The sequence below is a fragment of the Triticum urartu genome, chromosome 6A (assembly GCF_056163025.1).
Source record: "Triticum urartu cultivar PI428250 chromosome 6A, HENAU_Tu73, whole genome shotgun sequence".
Taxonomy (NCBI): Eukaryota; Viridiplantae; Streptophyta; class Magnoliopsida; order Poales; family Poaceae; genus Triticum; species Triticum urartu.
The window spans coordinates 583,788,403-583,813,288 of NC_141878.1; the positions used below are offsets into that span (position 1 = coordinate 583,788,403).

Below are 24,886 nucleotides of genomic sequence, written 5' to 3' on the forward strand. Positions count from 1 at the left end.
TAACTAGTTCTCTTTCCTCACTTTCCCGGAAGAAGTCTTAGTAACAATAAAATTAACGTGCTGCTTAATTAACTATTCATGTCATACTAGTTGGTAATAATTCAATTGCAACTTACACAAACTTTTAAACACAACTAGCTAGAGAGTAGAGAGTTGAAATTCAGGTACATGCATGCATGTATACCTAGCTAGCTAGGACTTTGATTAATTTGCCTATATAACAGCAGCGTACGTGAACAATCCTATCTAGGACACGTGTGCGTCCTAATCGAGCACAGTACATACGTACAATCACATCTTCTTCTTCTCCATTGTCCATGGCGAACCAGATAATTCCACCGATCAACAACGATGATAGCAGGATAGCAGCTACCGGCACGGCAGTGCCAATGCCTACCACAAACAAGGTCATGTCGAGCGTTGCGAACCTTGCCCAGCTCCTGCCAACGGGCACGATGCTGACGTACCAGGCATTGTCCCCATCCTTCTGTCGACACCAGATTTTGGCATGGTAGAAAACATAATTAAAAAGGCCTTAATTGAACAAGTGCTCAAAGTGAGAAAGTTTTGTATCGTCAAAAGGAGAAACTTCCATATTTGGCCCATAGCCATCCCGTCTCATCTCTAAGGCCGAAGTTGTGTTTGAAGTACTCAAATTTTATATTGAGAATACTATTTGGCCTATTACGCCCCCAAAATGGCCTCATATGAGAAACGTTCCTACACGGATTGTCTTTGTCTCGTTGAAACAGACGATTTTGATATAAAAAAACGTTTTAATCCGAGGTCGTATGCAAAAGTTACAGCCAGTACAAGACGTTGCTGCACTGGATGGCCGGACATTCCGGAGACAACAATCCGGTTTTGATTTTCTCTGTAGATGGCCGGACACTCCGGGTTTGTTCGTCCGGGTTTTGAATTTCGCTGCTGCAGACTTCGGAAAACAGCCGAAAACTCTCTCAAGATGGCTTCAGATAAAAAAACGTTCAACATGAAAGTTGTTCGTCTTGTCGAAACGGTCAAGATTACTTTTGGGCTCATTTCCATCCGAGGTCGTTTCCTCCCCCAAACATGGCCCGCAAGATGCAGCCAGATTTTACCGAACAGTTTTAGAAAGTTCGGACCAAACAAATCCGAATTGGACTAGAGTTTTGGACGTGAATTGAAGCCTTTTCCTTGCACGGGAAGTCCAGCCGCCTCTTATATACTTAAGAGGTGACGGCCGATTGAACAACACACAATCGATCAAATCAACTACCACTTTTTACCTTTACCTTTATCTCTCTCCCTTGTTCTTCTTCTTCTCGTTCTTCGTTTGCAGGTCGGCGAACCTCGAGGCCCTAGGGGCAATCAGGTCGACCTAGGGCAGCCCATAGCCGCCGCGCGCCCTGACGGGATCCCTCCCGGGCGTGTGGGGTTTCGGGTCTACAAAAGCACCCGCCGGATTGTCTTGCGTACCGCGCTTCCGTCGGGTCTCCTTCGACGTGAGCTGCGGTGCATCACCCCTGGCGTAGAGGGTACACGGTGACGTGTTTGTGTGCGAACACACTTTTTGGCGACTCCGCTGGGGACCGAAGTTTTGAACGGTCGCCATTCTTGCTACGAAGAGATCGTCATCTAGGGTTTGCAATCTACAAAGGTAATATGAATACCCAATTCCCTACTGTAGATGCAAATAATTCATATGGTGTTACTAGATCGTTCAATGAGTATACTCTATCGGCCAGCCCTAGTTTGTTCAATCATGCATCTAATTATGTGCATAGGCCGATTCAAAGTAATTTACATGCTTCAACTTTTTATGATACTAGTAACATGCATCATATGTATCCCAACTCTCATGCATCGGCAACCCCACAAATTGTTATGCCGATGAACAACATGGTGAGTTTGGTTAATAAATTTGAAACACCTCATGTTAGGATTTCCAATGCCATGCAAGAAAGTGTTTCACCCTTTTATTCATCGGCAAGTAATGTGCAATATACTAATCCAACCATGTCGATGAACGAGAGAATTGGCCATGCTACTACTAGCTATTCGACTAGTTATCCCCAACCGTCATATGCTACACCTCATGACAATAATTTTTCAGCACCATACACAATTGTAGATGTTCATAATTCGGCTTCCGACCTTCTTGGTCATAGCCGAATGAATGTAAATTTTACAGGAGCGGTTGTGCCCAATATTGTAGAAGATGAGGTAGTGGTGGCTGCATTGAAGAGTTTAGCCCAAAATAAGAGGATTAGTGAACAACATGAAAAGGGGTTATTTCTTGATTATGCCGCAATAAAAGCTAGAGTTTTGCAAGAAGATGAATCTTTGCCAATTGATAAAATTGGCAAGCAAAAATATGGTTTTACAACAATGCATATGCCTTCACCTAGTACTACATTATATTATACACCCCCACTATTGCAAAATTTCGGCAACAACCATGTGTCATTGCTGAAAGAATCTAAAAGCATTGGGGGGCAATCGCATCCGGAGTGGGCTGAAATTGAGAAAAAGCTTAAAGCCAACTTTGCCGCTCGCCGTCAGAAACAAATAGAAAAAGAATTGGCTCAGATAAAAGAAGGTTTGCCAATTGGTAGTATCAATGAAAAGAAGGATTATTCGGAACTTGAAAGTGCTTCGGTTGAAAAAGCCGAATCAAGTAGTATATATTCCGAATCCATCAAATCCAAAGAGGCAAGCATTATTGAGAAAGGGCATGGCAAGCATAGCAAAACAACCGTGCTTGATTTTTCTGAAGTTAATGGAACCTACTTCCTGCCCTATGAGTTCCGTGCCGTAGAAATTGACAAGCCTCAAGGACAAGAGCAAGTAGCCAAACAAAGTTCGGCTGATAAGGATCTTCAAGGTAATGATTCACGGAATAAAGAAAAAGATGATGAAGATGCGTTGGGGAGCCACCCAAAGATGAAGCAAGATATTGTTCAAGCCACACCACTATCATGCTCTCCCAACATATTTGAAGAGGTATGTTTAGCAAGTAATTTACCTATTTTCAGATTTGGTCAAAACTTTATTGTTGATGCATCCATCAGAAAAATCCTCTTAAGTAATTTTGAAAGACCAATGAAGAAGGGTAATTTACTTGTTAGCAATAAAATTGTTATGGAACATATCGGTCAACCCATTGCGCCATTTATAAAGACCGATAATGACTTATTGTTACAGCCAAAGCTTTCCCCATTGCTTTATATAAGGTTTATATCTAGTTGGGTAGCTTTGCTTATTTCATACTTGGCTTGCACTTGGTCTCAACTGAGACATGTATGTTCTAAATATCTTCATTTCAGAAATTTAAAGCCAAGGTTAAATTCTATTGAGAAAACCGATGCTAATATAATATCTTATCGAAAGACATCGGAGATAGAGTGGAAAACACAATGCATAGCCGAATGGGGTGGTGCAAAATCTGAACCATTCATTTGCTTAACTCCAAAGCCGTTCTCGCAAGAAGATCGGCTAGAAAATAAAAAAATTACCTTCAATTCCAAATGTGAGATCAAATCTTTGATTTGTTGTTGAGAAATAATTATATTAGAATTCTTGATCACCATGTTGAGCCATCTGTCCAGGGACGAATGTATTGTAAGTTGCATGATTCGTCCAAGCATAATTTTGAGGATTGCGACATGTTTCGTCAAATAATTAAATCGCCCATTGATAAAGGACGATTGAAATTTGTTGAGACACCAAGAGATGACCAGTCTATTCCGGTTGGTCCTGATGGCAGAAAGTTTTTGCATCGGCTGCTTCAAGCCGATCAACTTAAAGAGAAGGTAAAAACTGCAGGTGATGAGACCAAGCTTTCAAGTAAAGAAGTTGTTGAAGAGCATAATGAACATAATGTTGAGGGCGAGAGTTCCATCGAAGCTACAATGGAGACGCCAAGGACTGAGGGGCAGCAAGAAAATCCAATGATCGACGAAAGCAAACCAAAAGAAAACAAAGACCGAAATAAGCGCAAGTGTAAGAGATCAAAAATCTCCTTCACTGAACTATTGGATAAATATCAAAAGAAGAGTGAAGAGAAGAATACTTATCGGCCAAATCATGAAAAGAAACCAAGATCACCCCCAAGGCGCAAATATGAGGATTGGTATTGGCAAAGTGAGAATTTCAATGCAACATATTCATATCATTATTTTGGGCCGCCAATGCCAATGTCGTGGATGCCTCCCTATGCTCATGTAGATTCATATCCATCACGGGACAGGTACGATACAAGGGCACATTCTCCATCTTATTTTAAACCATCTCACCAATATTATGCAGCTGCGAGAAGATCAACATTTGAACAATCACATGTTAAAGACCGTTTCGATCATAAGGAAACGGTCCAGAGCTCAAGGAAGAAGAAAGAGGTGGTCAACCACGTTTACCGTGTTAAAAGAGATGGTCGTAAGAGTGCAACTCCAGATTTGATCTCAAATGAAAAAGAGCCAATTAAAGTGTTGATACAAAAGGCAAAGAAGTGAAGCAACCAATTGATAAAAATCAGAATGTCAAATCTAAAGAAAAGAAGTTGAGGGTGCACAAGGCCAAAAAGAAATTGCCATTGGTCAAAACAGAATCACAGCCGAGATGCCCGCTCGGCTTATCGTATTGGTAAAAGAAGAAATTACAAAAACTTAGTGCACAAGAACTTGAAGAAAGGAGCATGGCATGGGTTCCCAAGAGGAGCAGCCAAAATAAAGATGATGTGCAACCTTCTATTGCAACAACTGTTACAGAAGTGAAGAAAGAGAAGAATGAAAGCAACAAACAATTAAGCCGAAGGTGCGCATCACAATATCAAAATTTTTGGTTAGCACATAATTCATATTATTCAACCATACTGTCATGCCTTTGCCATGGAATTCATCCATAGGTATGATCAATTACCCTCCATGGATTTATTTTGATCCATGGATGCAACATAATTTTCTATATCATGACAGAGTATTACCAAATCACTATACATTTAGTTAGTTACATTTTTGTTGCTAATACAAAGGGGCCGAAATATTTTATTGCTATTTCATTTGTTTATTTCGGCTATACATACTTTGGTGGGTGAATTCTACATGGACCTCATGGTAATGGCCGATATTTATCTATCGCCCTAAGAATATGTCAAAGCATGGCCGATGTAGTATCCTAACATCATCCTTAGTTCAATTGGAGACCAAAACAAAGTACATGTTCATTTATATTGTCCTAGTCTTTCTAGTACCATGGAGGTTATTTTTTATGCTTAAAATTGTAGCAATGGCCAAAGTGTTGGTATTATTTATATATCTCCTTATGGTGATATTTTGTGAAGCCTCATGCCGCTTAAAATATTTATGCACAAATGATCAAAGCCGAATATGCATTGTCATTCGGATTGGAGCTTTGCCTTGCTATAGGTGCTATACATATTGAGGCTTCCGGTGATTCGTTGTTAGTAGTGCAACAAATATCCGAGGATTATCAATGTTTTGACGAATCACTTATAGTTTATCTTTTGGTATGTCTAGATGCAAGATTTACCTTGGGTTGCTTTAAAATTGTTCATATATCTAGACATGACAATTCGAAAGAGTTGGCACAGCAAGCATCCGGCTACTATGTTAACCATGATGTATTGCATTTCTATCAATAGCCGATGCTAGGTCTTGTCAACATAGGTAAGGCCGAACCGGAGCCCACCGCTTCAGCCACTAATGAAACTTTTATGCAGGCAAAGTAAGTATTAGAGGAAGTTCATTCTTGATTATCTGCAAAATCCTCGCTAAAGGGTGAACAATATGGTTCGCAGGATGGTTTTGATCTATGGAACCTTATCACCGGATTGTTATAAAAGTTGAGAAGTTTTCACCCAAGTTTGCATCGGAAGGTTCAAACAAGCAATGACCAATATATACTTATCACCCTAAGTACATACAAATGGTCGATGTAGTGTTGACATCGTCCTTAGAACAAGCTATGCAGAAGTTATTTTTCGGCACACAAGCTTTGCCGAAAAATAGGGGGGCATGTGTTGACACCAGATTTTGGCATGGTAGAAAACATAATTAAGAAGGCCTCAAATGGACAATTGCTCAAAGTGAGAAAGTTTCGTATCATCAAAAGGAGAAACTTTCATATTTGGGACATAGCCATCCGGTCTCATCTCTAAGGCCGAAGTTGTGTTTAAAGTACTCAAATTTTATATTGAGAACACTATTGGGCCTATTACGCCCCCAAGATGGCCTCATATGAGAAACGTTCCTACACGGATTGTCTTCGTCTCGTTGAAACGGACGATTTTGATATAAAAACGTCTTAATCCGAGGTCGTATGTAAAAGTTACATCTATTACAAGACGCTGCTGCACTGGATGGCCGAACACTCCGGAGACAACCATCCGGGTTTTGATTTTCTCTGTGGATGGCCGGACACTCCGGATTTGTTCGTCCGGGTTTTGAATTTCGCTGCTGCAGACTTCGGAAAACAGCCGAAAACTCTCTCAAGATTGCCTCCGATCAAAAAACGTTCAACATGAAAGTTGTTCGTCTCGTCAAAACGGTCAAGGTTGCTTTTGGGCTCATTTCCATCCGAGGTCGTTTACTACCCCAAACATGGCCTGCAAGGTGCAGCCAGATTTTACCGAACAGTTTTAGAAAGTTCGGACCAAACAAATCCGAATTGGACTAGGGTTTTGGATGTGAATTGAAGCCTTTTCCTTGCACGGGAAGTCCAGCCGCCTCTTATATACTTAAGAGGTGATGGCCGATTGAACAACACACAATCGATCAAATCATCTACCACTTTTTACCTTTACCTTTATCTCTCTCCCTTATTCTTCTTCTTCTCGTTCTTCGTTCATTCTTCGTTTGCAGGGCGGCGAACCTCGAGGCCCTAGGGGCGATCAGGTCGACCTAGGGCAGCGCATAGCCGCCGCGCGCCCTGACGGGGTCCCTTCCGGGCGTGTGGGGTTTCGGGTCTACAAAAGTACCTGCCGGATTGTCTTGCGTACCGCGCTTCCGGTGGGTCTCCTTCGACGTGAGCTGCGGTGCATCACCCTCGGCGTTGGAGATACACGGTGACGTGTTCGTGTGCGAACACCTTCACCAACCTGGCAAGTGTGAGACCTCCAACCAAGAGAAAAGTCATTCTGCCATGCACGGGAGGTCCAGTGCATGCTTTCATCGCTGGATTATACTGGAGATCCGAGTGCATGCAAACTATACTTCGCGTATACGTATAGAGTATGCCATTTGCATTAATATAGCATTGTATCATGTCAGTCCACTTAATGCCATGCATGCGTTTCTCTCTCTGTGTGCTCACAAACTGTGACACATGCATGGATGACAACATCTCCTCTCTTCCTCTCAAAATCCATCATTTTTAGTTTCCTTTACAAAACCTAATATCTTTGAAACCAAAATTCCTTTTTTGGAAGTTTTTATATATTTGAACTCATCGCATCAAGACCTTTAGAACAAGATCAACCTTGGATATATTCTAAACACGCTATAATTTTAACCTTCAGAATTTTTTAATGATTAAATAAGTTATTGAAATGATTTTTAATGAGTGAAATACAAATAAAATTGAGTGAAATTATTTTATTGAAATTAGTGAAATCATTTTTCTGAATTAAGCCAAATTAGTTTGTTCCAACTGGGTAAAAGCATTGTTTGGAATGTGTAAAGTCAACATTTTGAGATAAGTGATTATTTTAAATGACTGGAATATGCTTTTTAAAATGAGTCAAATCAGTTTTTAAAAATGAGTGAAATATGCTGATGACATTGAAACTCAATTAAAACTTATTCAATATTAGCTTTGTTTTAAAGAGCATGTCATTAGGAATTCAAATATTTTAAAGTATTTAAATATGGAATTAATATTGAAAATATATTGACGAATTAATATCTCACAAGAAAATAAAATGCTAGATTTTGTATAGATAGACGGGTTCCACACAGGGATGACATTTAATTTGCATTACTGGGCCCGTGTATCACTTAATGTTGATGCATAGCTCTAGACGTATGAATAGGGTATTCTACAAAGAGTGCCAACTAGACCATGCACGGGACCTTCTGTGCATGGTAGAAAATCCAGTCTCCTCCAACCAGTGGCTTACTACGGCACTGGTTGCTGTCCTGGCCTATGCTTGCATCTTCTTCTCCTTCACAGACAGCGTCATTGGCCACCATGATGGAAAGCTCTACTATGGTGTCGCCACCCCGGACGGCTTCAACGTGTTCAACTTCTCCGACGAGGACGAGAAGCGGGAGTGGGCCGGTCTTGATGAGTTCCGGAGGCTCTGGCTTCGTTTGCTGGACTTCGTGCACGCCTTCTTCACGGCTGTGGTTTTCCTCATGGTGGCGTTCAGTGATGTGGGACTGCAGAACTGCTTCTTCCCGGACGCCGGCAGGAACACCCAGGAGCTGCTGAAGAACTTGCCGCTTGGAATGGCTTTTTTGTCTAGCTCTATGTTCATCATCTTCCCCACCAAAAGGAAGGGCATTGGATTCAATGACCCAACTCAACAGAAGGTCGTCCATTCCTTGAATAAAGTTTGATTCTTAGAATTTGATAAACAAAGGAGACCAGCAAAAATATATGTAGTTGCCACCCATATTGATTTTGTGTTAAACAAATTTCGTGTTGCATGTAATATGATGGGGTGGATGTTATTATCGTCTGTTTTTGTGCGGGTAGGGTTTAGTAGTTATAGTGTAATCAGATTTTTACTGTAATGTGTATGCTGATTGCGTACGTACACGTTGTGTTTCCTAGTACTGCATAAATTCACTCTTTTTCCCCATATCATGTTTGCTATAACCAGACAATGTAGTTCCGTTATGTCAACGTAATGAAAATGGGAGTAACCCAGTCCAAAAAATGAATTGATTGAACACAATGGAATTTGTAACAGAAGTTGTTTAACTGTACATCGCCGGAGAAATGACACATGGATTTTTTCATGTATATATATTGTATGTTATAGTTTTCATTTAAACAAAGAGTTTTTCTGCCATCAAAATCAACTGTACAAGTATGTAAGCATCCCAGCCTCCTAAGGATTATCCCAACCCTCCATTCCCTTTGTTTGCTTTAAGATCGACATCATTATGTCACAAAAATGATAATGAACTAAATCCAGTTTGTCCAAGTGGTCTCTCCCATTTTGGGACACAACACTTTTTTCGTACCCCATCTGTATAAAATTAGTTAGTACATAAATTTTGGACAACTACTTAAATTAATTGGGATAAACACCTAAATTTAGGATAACTACACACAAAACAATAATTTTATGTGCAAATGCATGTTGTGCAGGTGTAAAACAAAATTTGAATATGTGTTAAATGTCACCGTTTCTAGTACATACGTAAGAACAACCACCAACCTGTGATTGGATGGTCAGCATGGCAGTTGTACTTCAAACCCACCAAGATCATAGATGAAATTTGACGCTTTCGTTTTTTTTCGAAAAGGGTGATGTTTAGTTCTTCTTCTAGGAAGGTAATGACTAGCCACTAGTTCTCCTTCCTCACCTTCCTAGAAGAAGACTTACATAGTGTATATCACCAATTAAATTCACGTGCTGGTTGCAAACTACACGTCATACGAGTTGGTTATAAGTTAATTTCAACTTACACACTGATTAACCATTAATCAAAACTAGCTACAGAGTTGAAGTCCAGGTACATGTAGCCCTTCAGAAATGCAACGCGCCAACCTAGTTTAGACTTTGGAATCATTCGCGTAGGATGTATGTGCCTATATAAAGAGCTACAACTAGATCAGTTTGCAGTATTCCAACTTCCCAAACTGGGACACAGATCAAGCACAGTACACGTAAAATGGCATCTACTTCTTCACCATCGTCCACGGCGATCCAGATACATCTACCGACCAACGAGAGCGACGGTGAAATAACAGCCAATGGCACGTCACCGCCAATGCCTGCCACTGGGCCTGCACCGGCCGTCGTCATGTCCAGCGTCGCGAACCTGGCTCAGCTCCTGCCGACTGGTACGGTGTTGGCATACCAGAAGTTGTCCCCGTCCTTCACCACGGCAAGTGCGAGACCTCCAACCAGTTGCTCACAAGGGTGCTGGTGGCCATTCTCGCCCTATTGGGCCTCTTCTTCTCCTTCACCGACAGCGTCATCGGTCGCCGCGATGGAAAGCTATACTACGGCTTCGCCACACTACACTGCTTCAACGTGTTCAACTTCTCCAGCGAGGAAGAAAGGCAGGAGTGGAACAATCTCGACCAGTTTCGGAGACTCCGCCTCAGGCCGCTGGACTTCGTGCACGCCTTCTTCGCGGCGGTGGTTTTCCTCGTGGTGGCGTTTAGCGACGTGGGGCTGCAGAACTGCTTCTTCCCGGGCGCCGGCAGGAACACCGAGGAGCTGCTCAAGAATTTACCGACGGGGATGGCGATTCTATCCGGTTTTTTGTGACAATGCTCCTCGCCAGAAGGTCGTCCATCCCTCAAATTAATTAAGTTTGATTCCCATAATTTGAAGTTGCCAGGCATGTTGATAAATCTTTCAGGAGTGATTGAAAAAAACTTGAATCCTTCAGGAGATTACTCAACTGGATTTGACGACACCGCTCCTCGCAGGAGTAGAAGTAGCTTGATTGTATCATATCAGAGAAAGTCTTGAAGTTTTTGAAGTTTATATGTTCGGTGTCTGCCATGCTTGTTTTGCAAACATAGAAATAAAAGTGTACAATTATGTAGGTACCCTGCAGGCTTATCAGAGCTCTCCATTCCCATTGTTTGCTATAAGATCGATGTTTCTATTTTATACCAAAATCGTTAACTAAATCCAGTTTGCATCAATGGGTCTCTCCTACTTGGCGACACATACCTTACACTTCTCTCTTATCTTGTTCTCCAATTCATTTTACAATGAATAACATACTTTTATGAAACAAATTAGTCGGTAAGTTTAGGATAAACACCTAAATCAATTGGATCCTCCGGTCCAAAAATAAATCAATTGGATCCAAGACATTTCACAAAAATAATAATTACAAGTACAAATCTAAAACGTGTGTTGTAGGAAGCGTTTCGAACACCGCGGGGGAGGCTGCATATATACATTTATTTAGAAACATTAATATTGAGCGATAATCCAGCCATCTTAAAGCACTAGCAATTCCGGACATTGGATTTACTGTTTTGGGCACTCCTAGCCAGTAGAAGCCCCTACCAGTGCGTGCTTGGGCCATGGGTCATCATTTGCTGCAGAATTGGCTACAAACTAGTCTGCGGTAGGGGCGCTATTCCCATAGCAAAATAAGAACCCTCTGGCTAATTCGGATCCGCAGGTAGGTAGAAGACCTTCTAGTATGTTAATAAGGGCCTCAACGACAGAGAACCAACGTGTGGCTGGATCGTTAGGAGGGTAGTGGTTTTCCTAACCCACCAAGGATCAAATGACAGGTTTGATGCTTTGGGGGTTAAAAATTCAACGAAATTTCAATGAAATTTCTGAAACTTCGCATATTTCAGTGGTGTCCGAAAAATAATTAACCCCGAAATTTCGAGGAATTTTTAAACTGATTTCAGAACAAATTTAAATCATGTATGAATTTATTAAAGTTAAGTAAATTTTGAAATCTAAATTTCCAAAATAATTTCTGAAACATATTTCAGTTTTTTTTAGAAAAGGAGGAGGACCCCCGGCCTCTGCATCTGGGCGTTGCATGCGGTCACTTTATTAATTATTCTCACAAGACCTTATAAAGTCATACAACAGTAAGACTAAAGCCACCGTGTGATCAACAACTGTCGCTACTCATATCCAATTGATGAAGGGGCGCTGATAGCCTGGGCCTAATACCAAACAGACATCGCAGCCAAACCTAAACATCTAAGACCTAAGGTCCCAACCAGGACGCCTGCCGGGTATGGGGCACCTACCAGTCCGGCGCACTCCTCAACCAGGACGTCTTCCGGGTATGAGGCCGCCGCAGCCACCTGCCACCAATCCATCTTTAGAGATGTACTGTTGCATCTACCGTGCCAGATCCCTCTGCCATCGATGCCACCACGACGTAAGACAGCGTCGTCCTCCTGCGCGAGTCCATCCTCGCACATTGAACTCCGAATCTGCACTGCGCCATGCCGTCGAGATCCGTCGTCATTAATGTGTAGGATGAAGCACCACTCCACCAAAGATGCCGTCCGCTGGTCCTGCGAAGCCGAGTGCACCTCCAAGAATGCCGCCCCCAAGGGGGTAACGACACATGCTTTCCGCCGACATCCGATCAGCTGATCTAGGGTTTCCCCCGGAAGTATTGAGTGGAGTTGGGAGTTTCACCTCGATGATGCCTTCATGAAGGAAACGATGACAGGGGCATCGTCATCATCGGTTCCGGCCATGGACCAAAAACCAGGTTTTCACCCGGATCCGTCCCAAGAAATCCACCCGACAACCTGTGCACCGTCTCGACCGCCTTCAAAGCCCCAGATCTAGCCGCCTAGATCCAGGACCAACCGCAACAACAGTGCCATCGTAGGAGCCCTGGCGCACCGGCCACTGCCTGAGTGTGCCACCACTGAAGCCTAGGAGGAGGGATCCCACCCCGCCTCGCCAAGCCGCCGAGATGGATCCCGCGCGCTCGTCACCGTCTCTGATCCGAACCAATCCATAGCAGATTGCCGTCACAGATCCGCCTTGGATAGGGACTGCACAACACCATGCCGCCGCGGGAGGCCCTAGCTTCACCAGCCGCCACCCTCCAGGGCCGCCGCCCCGGGATCCAGACAGAACATCGCCGCTGCCGAAACATATTTCAGTGAGGTCCGAAATTATTTTGTTTCCAAAATTAAAAACCTTTGTCTTCAAGGCGATTTTTTTTCGTGTGGGAGGCGACATTTTCATTGATAGTGAGGCGCCTACGATGACTTTGTGTCCTTCCGCCAAAGATATATGGGTTGATTGCACCGATCGAACACTCTCTTGCTCGAACGGAAAGAAGTGGATACAATTACATAGGGGCCAAATCACATGACTACTACACTCTCCATCCCATTACATCCAATATGGCACGAACGTTCTTGTGTGCATTGGGCCATGAGTCCATCAATTTCATGCTCCGGCGACCTTGAATAGAAGTACTAAATTCTCTCCCCCAAAGAAAGTAGTAGTAGAAGATATCAATTTCTTTCATTCGGCAAGAGTGGTGAGCTATATCAAAACAAGAAGATAGCAGTCTCTAGCACTTAACTTCTCTCATGGTATGCGCGCAACGGAATCAGTTGAAAACAGCGCCGGTTGCTTTATGAATCAGACAAGAGTTTTTAGTTCTTCATATATATTTTATTAGAAGTAATATCTTCAGATTTGTCGTCAAAAGAAGTTACTGACTGTATAATTTTTTTGACACATTATACATGTTTTATTAGTCAAATTAAAGGCCTAAACATCCGTGCCCAACTTATAAACCCAACCCGAGGGAGTACGAAACAAGTCACACAGTCCGGCCATGCGGCTAGCTTGGGGCGTCCGTCCGCACCATGCGTCACAACTTTCTTACATAGTCTAGGGTGATATGAAAAATGAAAAAATGAAAAATTATTTTATTTTGCGAGGAAAAAACTGAGAAGTTTAACAAAAGGAGAGACTTGATTTCTTCAAATAATTTTTGTTTGCAGATTCTTTTTCTTCAAATATAATTCCACCATTAGATCATGCAATATCAAAACTCGTTGCCGGAATATATATGACTTCAGTACATGCAAGGCTGCGCCAAATTGCCCCATGGCCATGCCTTGAAAGTCAAACAAGCTTCTTTTAGAATTTTATAAAAATGTTGAACGGGCTAACTAGAAAGCGGCAGCATGCATATTTAGCCTACCATGGGTGTTTATTGCCCCCCCCCCCCACCCCACCCCAATGCGTCTGCATCAGCCTCATTTTTTGCAGGGCTTTACTTGACAGAAAACTAATAGAACATCCATATGGTAGTTGCATAGTCCAGAGATCGATGGGCCAGGAAATGGACAAATTAGGGGCATATGCTGGTGTTGTTTATAGTTTAGTGGGTTGGGCCAAAACTGCTAATGTTCCCCACTTTGGCCTGGCCATGGCTAAAATGCTCCTAACCCAGGTCCTAGGCCCGCCCATGTGCATGTCAGTACATAAACTTGTGACTCTTGTCTCATGGGTTCAGTTTAATACATCAACTTGCAAAGTGCATGAAGCATGAACCAGGCAAGAATTTGGTTTTCGTCCAAATCATGCCATCAAGGGATAGTTAAGCCTAGATGGCCTTCCATGTTGGAAAATGATGCACGTATGGCACACGTGATGAAACCGAACTAGGTAGGGCACATTTAATTTGTGAATAGATCCTTGATTTTTCTCTTGTCATTCCCCATTTGCAATCTCTGTTGTGATAGAGGAGATGAAGCACCATGGCAACATCATGGTCGACCTCAATGTTGCTTAACTTTCACGTCAGGGAGATGGAACTGGGACATGACAACCAGATGAAGAACCGAATTACGGTGAATTTTCGTCCTGATCTTCCAATGTCTTGTCAAAATTCACCCAGATGCGAGGAGCATAAAGAGTAGGCAGTCCTACTGATCAAGCCCCTGAGTGAACTATAGGGTTCTGACGAAGGTGTGTGAAAATACAGGAGAAGGACCTTGTGATGCAATTCGAAGATAACATTTTAATTTGTAAACTTCTAGGTATGCCAGGACAAATAAATGGCTCACGTTCATAGCATATGCGTCATTTCCCAGAAAGATTAGCCCTCTTCACGTGACAAGTTTATGTACTGTCAGTGCAATTACCTCTTTTGAACCCCCATACCTGTGTCACTTCTAGTACTATAACACTTGCTCGCCAATGTAAGTCATCTAATTGCTAGTGAACAAGATGATATTTGACTGAGCCACTTCATAGATAAGAGTAGATCGAGCTACATTCAAATGTCCAGACAAATTAGAAGTGTGCCACACACTTCTTTGATTCTATGTATTTCTTTATATTGCAAGTTTTGATCTAGGTCGAAGATAAATGTCAACTGTGGTAGGCTTTGTTTTCTATGCATTACATTAATTTAATGAGAACTCATAATCATAACACGGGATGTAGGTGTTCACATTAAGCCTTGTTAATAAATGTAGACAATGGGTTGTGAATAGTTTCCTTGTATGTTGATTCAGATTTTTATTAACTGGTATTAGATCAAATTTAAGGTTGCAATTTCAAATTGATTTAGATGAGCAATTGTGTCAAAATAAGTCACCAAGTTGGATCGACCAAGAAGTGTCAGAAGTGTTGGAGCAAGCAATCGGGAATCTCGACGAAATAGGCAGGTTCGAGATCAATCAGTGTGCAACCAAAGGCACATTAGTGTGTTCAGCGGGGTGCTATGACATGGGCATCCCGTAGCGTGTGTGCTAGCTTAGAGAGCCATTTATTTTTCAAAATTCTCCATCTTAGTTCTTCCACCCATGCAATAGAGAGGGAGTGAGAAAAGAGCGGTTAATCCTATTTTCCTTTTCCCCTTATAGATGGAGTCTGAAATAGGAGTCATGGAATAATGTTCAATTCAAATATTTATTCCTGTTGTCTAACAAACAAACATTTGACGCACACCCCGCGTGCCCCTAGGTTGGCCCATTAAAGTAAATGTTTTCTGAAAAAGGTTATTAAAGATTTAAGGAAATATTGTGGAAAGACGATTTAAATAATAATTAAAACTATTTGGAAATAGGAAAATATATTTTTATTACCATTTTAAATAATGTTCTAAAATAATATTTCAAATATGAAAAAGTCAAGAAATGAAAAGTTATTCCTGCACAAATAAAATGTTCATATCAATGTAATAAAATGTTAGTTGCATAAAAAAATATTTCTTTATGCAAGAAATTATATACATATATGAAGATATTTAATATTTTGTTAAAACAAATATTATTGATAATATATGTATTTATAAAATAAAATGTTCATCGCATATTTTTAAAATACTTTTGTGTACAAAAAATTATATTCTTGTAAGAAATTTACATATTACTTTAAAAAAACATATATGTGAAAAGAGAGGTTATTGTGTATTTGAAAAAGTTCATGGAGACAAAAAATATAGTCATATGTTAAAGAATGTTTATGGATAAAAAAGAAGTACAGAATAAATAAATATTTTGACTACTAAGAAAAGTAAACATTAAAATGAGAGGGAAAAGTAAAAATCAACTAAAAACTTCGATGAAATCTAGATCTAGATGTAGAAATAGCTAGCAGTCCTCTACCTCCAAGTATCTACTACCAGAAGATGTTGAAGGTTCGTAGACCGGCAAGAAATTAGTGAGTAAATAATACAGGATTGCTAAATCTCAGTCGGCTGAGACTTAACCATGTCTTAGTCAATGTCTCAATGATATATTCATGGGACCTTATGTGGAGATCCTTGCAAAAAGATTATTTTATTTTTATTTTTATAAGTTCTATCACTTGACTGAGACTTCGTTAAATCTCAGTCGACTGAGATCTAGCCACACCCAAAATAATAACGACCAACTCCAAAACTCCTCTACATATGCCTTCCTAATACCCTTTTAGGAGGCTCCTTCTATTGGGATCCTCTATTGTTACACTACGGTCATCCCGCTAAATCCCCCTTGTTCTTTTTTCTTCTCCTTTTGTGTTGAAAGAAAGAACAAAAAATAGACGATGGTGGGTGGTGAGCCCCAACAAGTGGCGACGATGGCCTTTGGTGAGCTCCGATGTGCAGTGGTTGCAGCCATGAGCTCCAATGGCTGGTGGGGTAGGTGAGATGGAAGGAAAATCTCAAAGTGGTTGGTGATCTATGGGAAAGAAAGGCCCTATTCTTTCTCTAGATGTGGTGAAGATATGTGTTGTACTAAGGGCTCTAGGTAAGTAGAAAGAGGGTTAAAATGAGATTTTTTTTTAGCCAAAGTTCCTTCAATAGTAATAGAGAGTGGATGATTGGAATTGCTCTGATACACAATCGATGATTAGCTAGTTTCTTTCATCACCTTCCCACCTTCCTCGAAGAAGACTTTCGCCAAATTGACATGCTCACTACAAACTACTCATGTTAGGCTACACCTAAAGTGGAAGGCGTCCCACAAATCTGGTACTGTCATTGTCATGGAGTACTGACTAACACGGATATTGGAAGAATAGTCATCAAAATGGTGATTAGAACACCTCTTCATGTCCGGGAAGAAAACTCTTGACCTAACCTTTATTGGCCAGGCTTAATAATGGCCAACTTTCCTAAGGCATTGTCTCATTGGTGTTGTTCTAGCATTCATTGGTTGGTCTCTGTAGCAAGGACGTAAATCCTTGTCGAGGTTGTCTCTGGCCAGATGTTGTGATGACGGCGCAAGGGCCTTTATCACTTCTTCAAGGTGTTGGTACAAAAAGGTCGACCTAGTCATAGGTGTTTTTTTGGAGAAAACTTCCTATCTATTCATTTTCAATCATGTTAGTACAATGAACACGGTCTATAGACCACCTACTGACGACTACAAGCACTGAAGCGAACCAAAGACGACCATCATCATCGCCTCTCCCTCGCTGGAGTCGGGTAAAATTTGTTGTAGTAGAAAGTCGAAAAGTCGTTTGTTAAGGCCCTATAGGACCACGACACCAGAGCAGCAACCGCCACCAATGAAGAGACACATAGATCGAAAGGATCCAACCTGAAGACACATGAACATAGACGAACAAAGACCAGATCCAAGTAGATCCAGCAAAGATAACTACAAACCAAATCCTGTGAGGTCTACCGGAGGCACGCCTCCACACGCCCTCCGACGATGGTAGACGCACCACCTGAAATGAGGCTAGGCGAGGAGAACCTTATTCCATGTTTAGGAAGCTGTCGCCGTCTCATCTTCCTGAGCAGGACAAAAATCCTAACAAAAACCAAAAGAAACATCTAAAAATGAAGCCCTCCCACCGGCAAGGGGCAGGATCCACTGCGCCCCCATGGCCCTAGGGCCACCGGAGATAAGGCGAACCGACGGCGGCGGCAGCGGGAAACAAAGGAACCCTAGCTTTTTTGGAGAAAGCGGCGGGGTGAGATGCGATCTTGCTCTGCTTTTTTAGATGACCGTGGTACGTAGAAATCACATACCTAAACTACCTAGTCGTGGGTGTTACATTCATATCTTAAGGGTTTTGACATAGTTATCTTTTGTACTATCTTTGTTGATGTTTTTAATCTTGTTGTCGTGCATCAACTACAAGGGAAAAAAATGTGCCAACCTTCTTTTCAATCTCTAAAAGAGCTCCTTTTGAAAAGAGAAAGAAGGTGTGAATTATAACCTACAACAACTATTAAACAAAACTACACAGATGCATCTAGAGCCCTTCAGCATGCAACAGTCCTGATCAAAGAAAAGTAAAAAATCAAAAAACCAAGCGAAACCAAAGACCAAAAAACCAAAAAAAAAAAAACTTCGATCGGATCTAACTAGCAGTCCTCTACCTCCAAGAATCTGTTAGCAGAAGATGTTGAAGGTTGGTAGACCGGCAGGAAATTAGTGTGAGTAAATAATAACGAGCAACTACAAAAATTCCTCTAAATCCTTTTAGGGAGTCCTTTTATTGGGATTCTCTTTTTTCTAAACCACGGTCATCCCGCTAAATCCCTCCTACTCTTTTGTGCTGAAAGAAAGAAGAAAAATATAGACGATGGCGGTTGGCGTGCTCCAGCAAGTGGCGCCGATGGCCTTCAGCGAGCTCCAACGTTTCATGGTTGCAGCCGTAAGCTCCAGCGGCTGGTGGGGGTAGGTGAGATGGAAGGTAAATCTCGTGGCGGTTGCTGTTTTGTGGGAAAGAAAGGCCCTCCCATCTCTCTACATGTAGTGAAGAAATATGTTGGACTAAGGGCTGTCTACACTCTAGGTAAGTAAAGAGAGGGCTAAACTGAGATTTTTTTAGCCAAAGTCCCTTAAATAGAGATAGAGAGTGGGGCAGGGGATGATTGGAATTGCTCTGATAGACAAGAGGGAACTAGCTAGTTTCTTTCCTCACCTTCCCATCTCCATGGAAGAAGACTTCCGCCAAATTGAAGTGCTCACAGCAAACTACTCATGACAAGTTATATCTAATGTGAGAAGACGTCTCACAAATCTTCTTGTGTCATTGGCGTGGAGTATTGACAGGCGTGACTATTGAAAGAGTTATCATTAAGATGGTGACTGAAACACCTCTTCATGTCTAGGGTGAAAACTCTTGGTGTAATCTTTATTGGCCAGGCTCAATAGTGACCAACATGCATAAGGCCTTGTCTCAATGGTTGTGTGCTAGCGTTCATTGGTTAATCTGGGCAACCAGTACGTAAATTCTTGTTCAGGTTGTCTCTGACCAGACATGGTGATGACCATAAAGGGCTTTATCCCTCCTTGAAGATGTTGCCGCGGAAAAGGTCGACCAAGTCGTAGGTGTTACATTCATATCTTGTAATCGTTTTGACATAATTATCTTTTGTACTCTTTGTCGATGTTTATAACTTTGTTGCCTTGCATCGACTTCAATAAAATAATGTATATGTGCATTACAATTATGTCGAGCAGAGATGTCAACCTTCTTTTAAATCTCTAAAAAAACCTCCTTTTGAAAAGATAATTTTTTTGTGAATAACTAACTATATTAAACAAAACTACACTAATGGATGTAGAGCCGTTCAACACGCAGCAAGTGATGTAGTAGTTACTAGTTAGACAAAGCAACGCTCACGCGCGCCAGCCTAGGTTGGACTTTGGAATCATCAATGGTTTAATAATTTCCCTATATAAACAGCAGCGTGTGGATCAGCTTGAAATATTCCTAGCTGGGACTTGGAACACGCGCGAGCACGACCACATCGAGCACAGTACCTGCAATGGCAACTTCTTCTCCCTCGCCTACGGTAATCCAGATGCCTCCACCGACGGCGACCAAGGACGTCGACGACGACGGCGAGATAACACCCGCCGGCACGGCACCGCCCACGGCAACACCTACCATGGACAGGGTCATGTCGAGCGTCACGAACCTTGCCCAGCTCCTGCCGACGGGCACGGTGCTGGCATATCAGGCGCTGTCCCCGTCCTTCACCAACCACGGCAAGTGCGAGGCCTCCAACCAGTGGCTCACCGTGGCATTGGTCGCCATCCTCGTCGTCATGTGCCTCTTCTTCTCCTTCACCGACAGCCTCGTCGGCCGCGACGGAAAGCTCTACTACGGCGTCGCCACGCCCCGTGGCTTCAACGTGTTCAACTTCCCTGGCGAGGACGAGAGCCGGGAGTGGGACAGGGACGAGCTCCGGAGCCTCCGCCTCCGGCCGCTGGACTTCGTGCACTCCTTCTTCGCGGCGGTGGTGTTCCTCACAGTGGTGTTTAGCGACGTGGGGCTGCAGAATTGCTTCTTCCCGGACGCTAATCGGAACACCCAGGAGCTCCTCAAGAACCTGCCGCTGGGCATGGCGTTTCTGTCCACCTTTGTGTTCACCATCTTCCCCACCAAAAGGAAGGGCATCGGATTCAGCGACAATACTCCTCGCAGGAAGGCCGATCACTCAATCTAATTAAGTTAATTCCCATAATTTGAAGAAAAACAAGGAGCTAGGGAAAACGTAGCAGGAACTGGAAACAATGAAATGTGTGATAGAAGTTGTTGATTGTATCAAAGGAGAGAAATAATCGCGAAGTTTTTGAAGTATATATTTTTCGTACTATAAGAAAGGGGTTTCCTCGCAGTTTCATTAACGAAATCATAGTAGTTCGTACGGAAATATAACAAGACAGAACGCATGTATAACCACCAACCGGCTCATGCAAAACGCATGAGGCAACATGAACAGATACACTGTCGCCGCAAGCTTCAGAGGCCTAGCTCGCCAAAATTCAGAAGCGTTCCAGCACGACAGACCATAAGGATCGCCGATGTTTCAAAGGATTGTAAAAACAAAAACGTTTGCTCGATGTCCCGCTGTCATTGTAGCAGCCGTACGTACGTACGTGAGAACCAAGCTACAAGCTGCTACTGGCCAGCAAGAGTGATCGTTTTTGCCCAAGGAGCATATGTTATGTCGCGTGAATTTTGTCTCCGTCCAAGGTCTATATCTCGCAGAGCTGTCCACGTACGCACCCACGCACGCACGTAAGTACGTAGATGCTTCGAGCTGCAGCTTTCTTTTCCGTTTGATTCGTTGGTCATATATGTACGTTCATATCTTTTGGCCTTGAGCGTTTCTTTCTCTCTCCGTCCGGTAACGTTGAATACTACTAGAAGATATATATGCCGATCTCTTGTTCGATCAGCTCCTGCTCGTGTCGTGGGGTCGCTTTCTTTTTACGATGTCAATCGATGCAGCATGTCTCTCTCATGACATTACAATGCATGTGCTGTCTAATTGATTAGCACAATTTTTCCTTGGAACTTATTAGGAACATTTTTTAGAGCAAGATTAGCACGAGTGGCTGCGCCAAGTTTGACCCTGCGGCGCGCCCTGGAAGTCAAACATAGCACATATACAGGATGAGTCACTGTCTCCATATATTCGTATAACGCCGAATAAGAACTGTGGTATTTTATTTCTTTAGGGGTAAGACTAGCCACAATGGGGAGTAACTTAGACTAGTAACATGCCTATGTTACTAGTCTATGTTACCTCTATAGTGGGGAATAACATATGTGTGGTGACATGCAATACTTCATTTATTAGGCTATAGACTCATCTTGTCTTGATATGTGTGATGTTACTCATACTACTGGTAAGGCTAGCCATAGTGGGGATAACTTAGGTAGTAACTTAACACATCTCAAGACAATTTTGCTTATGTGGCAAGTATTTAATGAGGAGAGAGATGCTTGGAGTAACATAATATGTTATTGTAACATAGCGCTTTCCGAGGTAAAATGAGTCTATAAGGCAATAAATGAAACAAACTATGACACTACTACTAAGATACTTTGCACTATGGGGGTAGTAACTTAGACTAGTGTCATGCATATGACACTAGTCTAAGTTACTCCCCACTATGACCAGCCTAACTAGCTATGTTACCACATGCCTTTTATTTATTTATTTATTACTTGACACATCATCTATTTTATATAGATATGTGTGATGTTATTACCTATGTTAAAGCGAGACGGAGAACCGCACCTCGCATTAAGGGAAGCCCATAGTATTCTGGTCCAGTTAAATTTTCTTCCTTCCTTTGTTTCGTTCGTTGGCCTGTTTATTCCTTCCTTCCTTGGTCCGTTTGTTCATTTATTTATTTCTTATTTTCTTTTTTACTCTTGTTTATGTTTTTAAAATATTTAACCCACTTTCACAAAGAAATAGAAATAAATAGATACTCTCTCTGTTTCTAAATGTAAGATCTTTTAGAGATTTCACTACGAACTACGTAAGGAGCAAAATGCACTTAAAAATATGTCTATATACAATCGTATGTGGTCCGTATTAAATCCACTAAAAGGGCTTATATTTAGAAAACGGAGAGAGTATAACCCAAAATGCTTAATTTATTTTTTAAAGGTATTCATCTCACTAGTAGAAAAAGGGCATGTTGTCCCGGTTCGTAAGGGCCTTTTGTCCCGGTTCTGGAACCGGGACTAAAGGGTCGGTACTAATGCCCTGTCCCTTTAGTCCCAGTTCAATCCAGAATCGGGACAGATGGGCCTCCACGTGGCCTGTGCGCGGAGTGCCGGTTTGAATTTGAGCCGGCACTAATGTGACCATTAGTGCCGGTTCCAACGGCTAGGCGGACGGGCATCATTAGTACCGGTTCATGGTTAACCTGTAGTACCGGTTCATGCCACGAACCAGTACTAATGAGGCTGTGTCAGGCTATGGTCAGTCTGGGGCCCCCACGAAGACCTTTAGTACTGGTTCATGCCATGAACCGGTACTAGAGTTTCTTTGTAAGCTGATTTTTAGTCCCACCTCGCCAAGAGAGAGGTAGTATGAGCGGTTTATAAGCCGTGAGTGCACAGACAATGATGAAGAGTTGCAATGCTCACCTACATGTTGATTAGCTTCAAGCCTTGCGGAATAGCATAGATTGCACTGAGCTATGTGCAGTGCAGTCTACACTATTCCGAATGGCTTGAAGCAAATTAACCAACATTGCACCTCTTATTATTTTTCATAACTTATTAGAACTCCGGACTTCTTTTATGTTTAGTATGCAGCATTCAAAGCGACGTCATCAATTTCCAACATGTTCTGACATCATTTGTTGTTTTTCGGTCATTTACCTAATTGTTTAGAGAGCTAAATGACCGTGAAATTGAAAATCACTACAAAATGAATCCTGAAAATGTTGAAACTTGGCATGGTATCATCATATCACCCGCATAGCATGCGCGAAAGAGTAGAGAGGGTCACGGCAAAAACTGCATGCACTTCGTGTACAAACTGGACAAACTCTTTCAGAGTATCAGGGTTTCGGACGAGAACTCATCTGTTACAGGGCCACTTCAATGTTTTTTAAACTTATTTGAACTCCGGACTTCTTTTGTGTTTAGTATGCAGCATTCAAAGCGACGTCATCAATTTCCAACATGTTCTGACATCATTTGTTGTTTTTCGGTCATTTACCTAATTGTTTTAGAGAGCTAAATGACCGTGAAATTGAAAATCACTACAAAATGAATCCTGAAAATGTTGAAACTTGGCATGGTATCATCATATCACCCGCATAGCATGCGCAAACGAGTAGAGAGGGTCACAGCAAAAACTGGACGCACTTCGTGTACAAACTGGACAAACTCTTTCAGAGTATCAGGGTTTCGGACGAGAACTCATCTGTTACACGGCCACTTCAATGTTTTTTAAACTTATTTGAACTCCGGACTTCTTTTGTGTTTAGTATGCAACATTCAAAGCGACGTCATCAATTTCCAACATGTTCTGACATCATTTGTTGTTTTTCGGTCATTTACCTAATTGTTTTAGAGAGCTAAATGACCGTGAAATTGAAAATCACTACAAAATGAATCCTGAAAATGTCGAAACTTGGCATGGTATCATCATATCACCCGCATAGCATGCGCGAAAGAGTAGAGAGGGTCACGGCAAAAACTGGACGCACTTCGTGTACAAACTGGACAAACTCTTTCAGAGTATCAGGGTTTCGGACGAGAACTCATCTGTTACACGGCCACTTTAATGTTTTTTAAACTTATTTGAACTCCGGACTTCTTTTGTGTTTAGTATGCAGCATTCAAAGCGACTTCATCAATTTCCAACATGTTCTGACATCATTTGTTGTTTTTCGGTCATTTACCTAATTGTTTTAGAGAGCTAAATGACCGTGAAATTGAAAATCACTACAAAATGAATCCTGAAAATGTCGAAACTTGGCATGGTATCATCATATCACCCGCATAGCATGCGCGAAAGAGTAGAGAGGGTCACGGCAAAAACTGGACGCACTTCGTGTACAAACTGGACAAACTCTTTAGGAGTATCAGGGTTTCGGACGAGAACTCATCTGTTACAGGGCCACTTCAATGTTTTTTAAACTTATTTGAACTCCGGACTTCTTTTGTGTTTAGTATGCAGCATTCAAAGCGACGTCATCAATTTCCAACATGTTCTGACATCATTTGTTGTTTTTCGGGCATTTACCTAATTGTTTTAGAGAGCTAAATGACCGTGAAATTGAAAATCACCACAAAATGAATCCTGAAAATGTCGAAACTTGGCATGGTATCATCATATCACCCGCATAGCATGCGCGAAAGAGTAGAGAGGGTCACGGCAAAAAATGGACGCACTTCGTGTACAAACTAGACAAACTCTTTAGGAGTATCAGGGTTTCGGACGAGAACTCATCTGTTACACGGCCAACTTCAATGTTTTTTAAACTTATTTGAACTCCGGAC

General features: G+C 42.0%; 1 protein-coding gene and 2 pseudogenes across 1 annotated transcript; all 3 read left to right on the forward strand.

Annotated features, from left to right (window-relative positions):
* Nucleotides 1-317: 317 nt before the first annotated feature.
* LOC147966655 (protein DMP10-like) lies at nt 318-8,558 on the forward strand. Its single transcript, XM_087530907.1, has 3 exons — nt 318-511; nt 3,319-3,323; nt 8,086-8,558. The coding sequence occupies exons 1-3, from the start codon at nt 318-320 to the stop codon at nt 8,556-8,558; spliced, it is 672 nt and encodes a 223-aa protein (XP_087387033.1).
* A 1,272-nt stretch (nt 8,559-9,830) lies between these two features.
* On the forward strand, nt 9,831-10,450 carry LOC125517032 (protein DMP3-like; annotated as a pseudogene).
* A 9,391-nt stretch (nt 10,451-19,841) lies between these two features.
* LOC125513005 (protein DMP10 pseudogene) lies at nt 19,842-20,722 on the forward strand (annotated as a pseudogene).
* The last annotated feature ends 4,164 nt before the right edge of the window (nt 20,723-24,886 follow it).

Excerpts from the sequence above, each read along its gene's own strand:
- LOC147966655 (XM_087530907.1), top strand. The coding sequence starts at position 318 with ATGGCGAACCAGATAATTCCACCGATCAACAACGATGATAGCAGGATA.